Raw genomic sequence first — 10982 nt, forward strand, 5'->3', positions numbered from 1 at the left:
GAAGCATGACAATGTATGGCCGGGCTTGCTGGCTGCGGTCTGGCATTGGCGGCTCATGTTCATCTTGGAGTCCATAATGACTCCAAGATCCCTTTCCGCCTCTGTGCTTTCAAGAAGGGAACTCCCCAGCCTGTATGTATGCTGTGGATTCCTTCTCCCAGGTGCAGCACCCTGCATTGTCTGAAATGATAGTCTGAAATTCTCAGGAGCCCCTAATACCATAGAGACATGCAACCTCCAAGGGTAAGGGAGATGTGCTAAGATCCACAAGGACCATGAGCTAAACTGCAAAAGGAAAACTTACAGGAAGATTCAGGAAGGTGTTGAAAAAATCGACGAAGACATCATCTTCTAGCAGAACACCAATGTCTGTGGAGGCTATCATCGCTAGAGAGGGAGGAGACCAAGAGAGACAAATGCTGAACCAAAAAGGGAATTTTGGAAAGCTAGTGTAACCTAGGGGAATGAGTGCTATGAGTTGTATCCAGTCATGGAAGGAGTAGATCTCATGTAACCCCAACTAGACAGTGTTGGCTTAAGCTGCAGAAAGCTCACACTTTTACTTCTTTTGGATCCAGCTGAACCTCCAAGTTGACACCCAAGATGGTGGTCATCAGGGTAGTTTATAAAAGGTGAATTAGGACTTAAATAATTTCTGCTAAACCCAATTTCTTCAGACACACAAAAGGAGGGAATTATTTATATGTAATAGTGGAAATTCTGAATGAAAGTTTCACTGATCCAGAGTTTTCCCTACCATAGAACCCAGTTCCAGAAGTCAGAGGGCAACTTCCTAAATGGGTACGGCCCCTTGTCCATGCAGAATGTGCACTGTTTGTGCGTTTCTCCTGCTCTCAGCTTGAGACAGGAGAAACGCTTTGTAGGCTTTGTCAGGTTCTGGGGTTTTTTGCTTTTTTTTCCTAAGTTCATCTTGGGTGTTAGGGTAAGCTTTGTGACTGTGATGTGTGAGAAGGCCAAATCCTGTGGATCCTTTAAGACCAACTGTTTATTAAATGGCTGCCTATGTTTGCAGGCAACTGGACTTGATATAATACAGGCAGTTTCTTGCAGTCCTATGTGTGTTGTATTCTGAAATGAGTGATTCAGTAATTCAGGAAAAAAGCAAAGTGTCTCTCTCACGTGCTCTCAGAGGAGCAGTGCTGATCACTCCTCCAGGTGGTGTGGGTAGAAATTGTTCCTTTCATGAAGTGTATACCAGCTGAGGAATTGTCCCAGGCTCATAAACTCCCAGAAATACCATGCATTACTGAAGAGGAGAGAGACTCAGCCTATGGTTAGAATTAGTAATGTCCAAAAGTTCCTTTCACTTAAGACTCTAAAAGCACTTTGCCAACTTTATCAATGAACTACCCTTTCCAGTATTCCTTGAGGAATTACTTTCCATGTTTTACTTATGGGGAAGTGAGGAACAAGATGGACAGCTAAAAAAGTTACAGTGCTCCTCAGACTAATGGATATTAATGAGAATTTACCCTTAAATAACCAAGATCACACAGCAAATCTGTGACAGAGGCCAGAAGAGATCCCAAATGTCCTATAGCTTAAGCCCGATACTTCCCTCTCCTCTCCTTTTGCATTTTTTTTCCATGCAAGGGGCTGTTTATGATAACTCACCAGTGGTGCTCATGTTTCCCTTGCTCTTATTAGTATACTTGTTATAATATAGGCCATTCTAGAGTGATCCCTCCCTTTGTGACACATTCACAGTTCCTGTTCTGTGGAGTTCCACCTTCCAGGCAGCAACAGGTGATTAAAGCACAGTGCTGCTTTGAAAACAATACTGTTTTCATAGGTACCAGGTTGTTGTTCTTGAATTAATTCTACACTAAAACTGGCATTCCTCCTTCCCGCCCCTCCCCCCCCCTTTAAATGCCAGTCCTGCAAATGTAACTTTGTAATCTGAGTCAAGCTAGAGTCTTTCCATTTCAAGCATCATATAAAAAATGTTAGGAAGACTAAATATTCTACCCACAATGACCTGGGCAACTCCATTACCTTCTGATCAGGTGCTCAGTGGCACCTACACAGCCCCCAGTTGCTTTCAGCGTGCCTGCATAGGTATGACTGATTCACGTTAAGGGCCTGGAGAGATGACATTTTTATACAAGTATAATTTACACTGGTTTTGTTATCCTAGTGTATTTTACAGGGGTATCTAGAGAAGCCAAATACACAGTTATCCATGGATAGGCATAGATGTTATTACTCTGCCATGTCATAAAGTGGTAGAGTCAGTAATAGTTTGCGTTTAGAAGAAGGCTATAATAGGAAAAGTTGTGGAGTGAGAACGCTTACACTGATGTAGTTTTAACCCTTATTTTTTCCCTATTGTAACTGTACCAGCTTTGAGGAAGTTACACAGGTGTACAACTCCTGGCTAACACCAGTGTAAAGAGTAATTATAGCAATGTACATGTGTCATGTCTACCAAGATCCTGGTCACAAGTTTGTTAATGAATCCAGCCCCTGCTGCATAATGTTGGTTATGCAGAGCTAACAGGATTAACTCACTGATTTGCTAACATTGAAAGCTGCCTAGAGCTCAGCCATAAGTGCTTCAGCAAGAAGAGACAAAAGGACAAAATTGCCCTATAGGCAGCAATAATCCATCTTGAGCATTCATCTCAAACTGATCGGTGTGAAGAATGCGTAATGCATCTGCTGTGCAGGAGCTGCTGTTCTCCTCATTCCTATAGATCTCTGAGATTTTGGTGTCAGACAGACACCTCCCTTTCCTCTGCCCAGGTAGACAGAAACTCTATGGAAAGATACCATCCAAGAAAGTGGCCTGGCATTTGGGGCTGTGGTGGCAGCATGGCAAACAAGGAAAAACAGAGAAGCAGGCTGCAGGGGAAACCATTTAGGAACTGTGCACAAGGCATGCTGCAGCCGGCAATGGAGACACATGCGCAGCTGCTGCCAGCAACAATGGAGCCCAGGCTGCTTGCATCGGGGCTCATAGCCTGCCTGCTGCGACCAGCCTTGGCTCCATGGATGGTGGAAGCTGCCTAGAGCCCGGGCCAGCTGTGGTGTCCCAAGCAAAATGGCCTCATGTACCACATGCTATGGCATGCCGACCTTTGGTGTAGACACTGACAGGGCTGGCTAGGGCACAAGTGTGCTTCAGTGCAGGGGCTGTCTGCCAACTAGCCCCACAATAGAGCACACTCGCGCCCCAACCAGCCCCTTCACAGCACGTTGAGCGAGGCTGGAGCAGCCCTGGGCTAGTGGGTTGAGCCCCCCTCCGCCAGCCCTCTGCCAGCTGGGGTGCTCCAACTCAGCTCGACGTGGTGCAATCCCAGATGCATGTGTAAACATGGCGCCCAGGAGCAATAAATTGCCATATGAACTGTGCTGGCATCTATTCAGCTATGCTAAATGCATGAGTAGATGTGACCACTATGTCCAAAAGGGAAGGGAGACTGTGTAAACTTTTGTATGGGTAATGTATAATTTCCCAATAATTGGGTTTAAAACTAGACAAGTATGGAAATTCCTTAGAGGGTAACTAATGCAGGGTACCAATTTAATTAAAAGGAGCACAGATTGTCCAACAACATTTAAACAGGATGAACTTTATATTTCTCAGCAGAAGGTATTGGCAGTTCTCTAAAAATGTGAACTAACTGATTTCAAAGGCTGTGTTTGATACTGATGGAGGAAGGTACATACATAATCTGAAAGGCCATAAGTGATTATCAAGGGGAGACTTTCTTGTAAAATATTAAGAAGAATAGTAGATGGAGGGAAAAAGGAGAGAAACTTTTTAAATTTATAAATATTGCATGGAGTTTAGACCTACGTTTACCTTACTCTCTGCAATCAAAAATGTACTGGGGCAAGTTTATCACTAGTGTAACTTCCCTGAAGTCTATGGAATTACACTGGGAAATAATTTAGTCCATTTACTATGTGTGCTATTAAACTATTTCTAACTTTTTCCATGGGGGAGAGGGGAGAGGAAATTACTAAAATACTCCCAGTTTCACAGGTCTACTCCTGGTTGTTAGGTAAAGAACAAATATGCTATAAAATGTGTGGGTCTTCATCACCATTAACCTCTAAACCTTCTCTGGTTCCCCACTTCATATCCTCTGTGCATAAAGCAGATGACTTATTCCCTCCCAGCAGATACACAAATTATTTCTAATTTACAACATCCTGTTTGTGGTTTGGAGTAGGGCTTTGTGAAGCTTTTAAAAGTTTTTTCTACATACCTCTAGGTAGCAGGGGCTCTGAACGCTGCAGTGCTGGGGCAGATGCAGCATCCCACAGTAGCACGGGGGGGCTCCTCAGCGCACTTGGCAGCAGACCCAAAAGTGGACCAGAAGCACTTCCAGGTTCACTGGGGAGCGTGCTGACCCTCCCTCCGGCTCCGCAACTGGTGCCTCCTGGGTCTGAGGGGACAGCTGGGGTCCCCCTGTGGCTGATCGCCAGGCCAGAGGGATGCGGGGGGGGCAGCGTGCTCCCTGGCAGACCCAGAAGTGGACTGGAAATACTTTTGGTCCACTTCCGGGTTTGCTGCTGTGGGATGCTCCATCCTCCCTAGCACTGCAGCGATCACAAGGCGCGCTGCTACCTCAAGGTATGTAGGAAAAACTTTTAAAGCTGTGCCTGTGTCCGAATCGCTGATTCACCAAATCAGCATCGAATCGTCAGATTTGGATTCGGCCGAATCGAATCGGGGACATGATTCGAATCAATGGATCAAATCACTGTCCCTGATTTGGGCTTAATCCGAATCCAAATAGAATAGGGCCTGTTTCACACACCCCTACTTTGGAACATATCAAGGATTTGTATTAATAAATCTGATAACTCTGGGGGCTAGGAGACGTGCAGGGAGCCAGCTCCAATGTGCTGGAAATCCAGCAAGTTGATTAATTGTGTCTACTGGAGCACAGAAATAAATGCATTCTGGCAGACTAGTGTCACGTGTATCAGTGTGCCTGCGCTGAAAAATGGCAGTGGGGCACTTTGAACTAAAGCTTGTTAGATGAGCTTTAGTTCACTCTGCCACCATTTTTTGGCACAGGGGACACTGATCCACATGACACTTGGGCGCTTTTAATTAGTGTGGCTAGCTAATTAAAGCACCCCCTGCACTTCCTGCAGCATTTGTAAAATGAGAATCTGGGTATATCTACGTTGCCAACCCTGCGGCCCCCCCCGCCCAATTTTCCTGTTGACTGTTAGAAAACAATGTTGCCAGACTAATTTAAGCCTGCAATTAAAACACCGAAAAAAAGATGTCTTTATTTTTTTTAAATCCAGTTGGCTAGCCCTAGTTAGCTGACATGTTTTATAATTGCACTAAATCACTGTAACTTTGATTTTAACTCATTCCAGTTTAACTGTTAATTCCAGTTGCTGTTAAAAACCAAATTATCTTAATTTTACTGTTTTTAACCAGTATTAGCTGTCCTTGGTTAACCAGCTCAGCTCAGGAACATATTTTCTACAGTGTTAATTGCAGGCCTAAATTAGCCTGCTAACAGTTTTCTACTGGCTGGGAGAAATATATGCTCCCTAACAGCAGGTGGTGCTGTCAGATCAGAAATGCTAACTTTTCACAGCTTTCTGCAGCTCTAAGTAGTTCATACAAGTTATCCTGAATATACCAGCAGAAAGACTGGAAACTGAACAGTGCACACTAATTCAAATAAATTCCTTTCATGTCAGGATTTCTGTTCCCCTCCACCCTGAGCTACAGGTAGGAATAGATCCAGGTTTGCACACATGTCCATGTCAATGCTATTAATGTAGCTACTGGAGTTAGCACGGGCTTGGGACTCCTGAGTCACAATCCTGACTTCCCTAATGACAACTAAATTTAACAACCCAGAGCCAGAGGCTTCATCCCTTTGGATGTCAGTCCTCTGCTCTGTACAGTGAGGCTATTTATGCTTATTAACCAATCTCACAGCAGTATGATAAAGTTTAATACATTAGGGTTTGTAATGAGCTGTGAGACCCCTGTCTCTGCTAAAGTAAATTATCCTCCTTTAGAAGCCAGGGCCCCATCGTGGCACATCTCTGTGCTCAAACAGCCAAACATTCACCAACTGACCCTAAAAACATTCTGAGTTCAGCTATGTCCACTTTATCCCAGCAGCAGAGCGGACTTGAACCTGCTAGATACAGATGGTGGATAAGTTCTCCTCTGTAAGGGAGCTGTGCATTGGCATCAGCCTGGCAGTCAGGACAAGCATGACAGCATGGAGTTAAGTATAGAGGGTGGAATGAGCCAGGGAAGAACACAGCAGAGTGGAGATGCACCATGCCAGAGGTTCTCAAACTGTGGTCTGCAAGCACCATTCAGGTGGTCCGCAAAAAGGTTGCAGAATAATCTAGAATAGCTGTACTTGGCCCTGCACTCGATTTATTTTTTCTGACAACTGAGATCAAGGCTGTTTTGACGATGATGCAAAAAAAAAGTTTATTAAGTGGTCCACCGAGACCCTCAGCAATTTTCAAGTGGTCTGCAAAAAAGGAAGTGAGAACTGCTGCACTATGCTATAGCCAACTGTTCATTGCTGAGCAGTCATATTTGCCTCCGACATGAGAGCTGCCTTTCTGCCACTTATGCCAGTGCCAGGAGGCATGGGATCAGGGAACTATGAGTAGCTCCCTGCACTCCTGCCTCACTTCAATACTTCTGAACGGAGAGATTGGGCTGGGTGGACAGCTATGCTCCCCATAGTCTGCTTGGCCATCAGCCATGGTCTGTGATGATGCTCCGTTCTTTGCCATGAAGTGATCCAGTAAAGAGAAATATCTTTTGCTGGTGCTTGTGCACCAGTATGTGGTCAAAGTCAGCAGCCAGCTGGAATGGTGGGTGTCTGAAATTAATTCTGTACTGGTAGGATGTTGAGTGCAGGGCTGTGAAGCCTGCTCCATTGAAGCCAATGAGGTCCTTGCCATTAATCCCAGTGGACAGAAAATGGGTTCACTTATTGTTTCATGCTTAAGTTCTCCATATTATGAAAATGGTGCAGAAGCCAGGCTGATGGCGTAAAAGGCTCTGCCACTTTTCAGAGGCAGCATAATTATAGTAACCTGTAGGACATTCAGAAATGCCTGTTTCAATGATCACTGCAATTCCCAGAAATAGAAGCAGGGGCTGTCAGCAAAAGCAGTGCTACTTTCTTTCCCTTGCTGTTTCCAGAGCACAGTGCCATGAAAGCCAAAAGATCACCCCTAGTGCATGGACCTCCCATTGGAGTCAGCAGTCCTGTTAATCCAGGTGAGAGTCATGGACACTGACAGATCAGTTTTCAGAGCTCTGCCCTGGGTTTTCAAAACCCTCTTGAAGAGGCAGGGGAGGTGTCATTCTAATGACTTCTGTGGGCAGCAAATCAAGCCTGCTATATTGGCAGGCTATGCCCATTACATATACAAAAATGGCTTTATCACAGTTGCCAACGTTTAACTTACTGTTTTTCCCACAAGAGAAGCATTCAAATAAACTGGGGATCTGGTGCTGGGGGCAGAGAGCAGAGAACAAATCCCCTTCTCCCACAGAGCCATAAAGCTACAGGAAATAGCTTTAATAATTAGATTTTTGAAGCTGATAATTCTCTGTCTTTGCTCAACAACTTCTCCTCTTACCAAAGTGATGACAAAAATAGGTAAACCGGTCCTACTTGTCCCGTGTTCCCTGCCACATACTCTGCATGATGTGGCATCAGCACAAGGCATAAGCAGCATAAGAATATAAGTGGTGCCATACAGGGTCAAACCAATGGCTCATCTAGCCAACATCTTGTCTCTGACAGTGGCAAGCAGTAAGATGCTTTAGAGGGACAGAGTATGAACAGGGCCTGTCTAGTGTAACTCATTTCCTGTCATATACCCTCTGACATCAATGATGATTGATTTTGGGGGTGTCAGAAGATACATCCCTGACTGTTCTATTTAATAGCTATCAATGGACTTGTCACCCATGGATCTGTTGAGTCTTTTTTGAACCTGGTTATATTCTCTGCTTCTAAAATCTCCTATGAAAACAAATTCCAGAGGTTGACTACATGCTGTGTAAAAAAGTACTCCCTTTTGTTTTGTACCTCTCTCCTGCCAATTTCAACGAGCACCCTCTAGTTCTTGTATTGTGGGACTCGGTGAATTACACTTCCCTGCTCACTTTGTCTACCTTCCCTTAGTGATCTTGCAGACCTCCATTATATCCCTCTCAGCCACCTCCTTTCCAGACTGAACAGGCAGCTGAGGCTTTGTCACAGAAAATTTTGAAAAAATTTTGCAGCAAATGTTGACCTGGTTGCAACATGTCACTCATCCAGAGCTTGTCTGCACCCTGTTCTGTCTTGCAGAACAGAAACCTCACTGTGCCCACAAGGGAGCAGAAAGTGATTTCTTCATGATTCCATAAGGAGTTGGGTGCAAGAGCCTCCTTTTACTTCCTCTGTGGGGTTGCACGTGAGGAGGAATGGCTCTCTACTGTTGGCAGGCTCTGGAAGGTACTGGCAAGGCTCTTCAGCCAGGGTTAGTTTAAACAACCTTCTCAATTGCAGCTGGCTGGCTTTGCCTGCAATTGGTGGGGGAGTGTGATATAGTGCTAATGGTGCCTGTTCAGAACAAATGTTCTCTGGTGCAGTGAAAATCGCAGTCATGGGGGAAATTGGGACATTTTCCCTTCAACCATGGTCCAGGCTGGGGCATATCACAAATTCCCCAGTCACTACTCTGCTGCTTTCACCTGGTCATCTGCCCTTCTTTTTCTGCTCCCCAAAGTGAGGCATTGCAGGAGATGCCAGCAAGCAAAGCTCCGCTCATTCTAACTGAATAGTATAAAATGAAGGAAACAGAACTCCATGGTGCAGTTCTGTAAGAGTGGATTACAGATCCATCAGCCCCTCCACTGCTAATCTGGCCCCCAGGAAAGTGCCAGTCAACATCTGGTGAGTCTGTATTTTTGCTATGGCTACTGTATGCATGACTGTTCCCACTTGTTCAGAAGTATCAGTTAGGGGGAAATACTTATTGAGTTCTTAACTTGAGCAAATTTCTGGGCCAGATCCCCACCAACTGCTTAGAGCTTCACTGACTTCAACAGAGATGCTCTTCTTGTACCAAATTGACTTCAGTGGGACTATAGTGATTTACACCAGAAGAGGGTCTAAAAGTCACTGAGGGTGAGATTAGAAGTTACAATTCAACCTTGTTAAGGGCTCTTGGAACACGAAGGATTGCACATTCACACTTGTTAACAAGTGCTAAATGCCTTCTAGGCATCTTAAAGATATGCCATTTAAAGTGAGGGTTTTCTTTCAGCTGTGCTAACAAGCTTCACTCTGCCTAACTTCTAATTATTCATGGAAAAATCAAATGACCAATACAGAGTCCTCCAGTATCCCAGGAGGCACTGCTCCCAGGTAGACAAGCTGTCTCCCTGGGCCTTGATGGTGCTCTTGTCTTCCGAACAGCCTGGATAGTGGCGTAGCAGCTGGTGAGTGGGAAGAGAAGCTGCTGGGCTGATGCCATGGGGGTCAGAGGGGCATAGACCAAGCAGAGGAAGGATGAGAGCTGCTGGGGTACGGGGCTGTACACACAGCACAGCACCCCCTCCCCCCCCACACACACCATAGCACAGCACGTATAAATGTACTCCTAGCACAACACACACATGACCGGGGGGCAGGGGGGTGGTGTGTTCATGTAGTGCACCTCTGGCTGCTACCCTGTGGCAATAGGAGAGCTCCCTGCTGTGCTCCCAGGCTCTGTGCAGCCCTGGATGGTGTGCACATGAAGCAAACCTGTCAGCTCATTCCCATGCCCCTGCTCACCAGTCCACTGGCAGCTCAGAGCTGTGCACCTTACAGAGGGTATTGATCCTGAACCTGCACTACTCCCAGCATATGCTAACTTTAACAAGACCTAACATTCCTTATTGTTAGCGAGTGCTAACTATAATGTGTAAGCACACCTAAGGGGCAGTAACCATGGAAATGCATCATGCCTTTTCTACAGAGTCATTTTTCAGTGCAGAACAGCCATTCAGCAGCTCAGAGGCAGAATTTGGTAGTGTGAGTATGTGTTTGTGCCTTGCACTTCTATAATTACCATGATGCCTAGGATAGCATGAGTCTGACTCTCCCCACAGGAAAGGTAGGATTTGAACTCAAGACATCTGAATACCCTGAATAGTTAATTTGGGCTTTTTTCTGGGTTTTGCCCTAATCCTTATCATCCCCACAGAAAAGTCTCTGAGCCAGGTACTTTGACTGCCTATACATGTGCTGGGGGGGGGGGGGGGGGGGAGGCATTTTAATAAGAGCAGTTCCTTCAGAGCTACTTTAATTAAAACACTTTATCATCATGTGTATTAAGCCCCTGCAGGTTTAAAAATGACATGGGATGCTTTATCTAAACCTTGTTCAATGATGAATAAATAGATTAGTAGATAGATCAATAGATAAAGTGCCCTCCCCTGGCCATTTCTAAATGCGCAGAGATTTATATGCATGATGGTGAGGCCACGTTGGAGTGCTCTAATTAGAATGCTTAATTGAGTCTGCTCTGACACGTTATAATTAGAACTGGAACCAGAACTTATATAGGAAACCATTAAATCCAGGCCAGCTGACCTGGCTGGGGGTATGCAGGAAACCAGACTTCAGACATTTAGGCTGGACTCTGCCCACTTCACAGTGAGGAGGAAGGCCACATCGTTCAAGTGGGCAAAGCTACAAAACCCTAGTTCACATAGAGCTACTAACACCCTCTTCTCCACCCCCCCCTCCCCCAATCTGAACACAATCTGATCCTTTTTCTCTATCGGGTGACAATCTCTTCTAAAAATCCCTCCAGGCAGTCTTAGGAAGGACTTGCTGGCTTTCATCTTCCCTGGATTCCAGTATGGCCCAGCATCCTTCTCTAACAGAGAAGACCTGTACCCCATGTACCACAGGGCTGTTTTAGACTCCTTTCCCTCCAGGTCTCTT

General features: G+C 45.4%; 2 protein-coding genes across 2 annotated transcripts in view; one reads left to right on the forward strand and one right to left on the reverse strand.

Annotated features, from left to right (window-relative positions):
* RNASEL (ribonuclease L) overlaps positions 1-10982 on the forward strand; it is a 93391-nt gene that overhangs the window by 69739 nt on the left and 12670 nt on the right. The window lies entirely within an intron of this gene.
* Positions 1-10982, reverse strand: part of RGSL1 (regulator of G protein signaling like 1) — a 62511-nt gene that overhangs the window by 40256 nt on the left and 11273 nt on the right. The window contains exon 2 of the mRNA XM_025206166.1: positions 305-387. Within this exon, the coding sequence (XP_025061951.1) occupies positions 305-387 (83 nt within the window). The remainder of the gene's footprint in view (positions 1-304; positions 388-10982) is intronic.

The sequence above is a fragment of the Alligator sinensis genome, unplaced genomic scaffold (assembly GCF_000455745.1).
Source record: "Alligator sinensis unplaced genomic scaffold, ASM45574v1 scaffold471_2, whole genome shotgun sequence".
NCBI classification, from domain to species: Eukaryota; Metazoa; Chordata; order Crocodylia; family Alligatoridae; genus Alligator; species Alligator sinensis.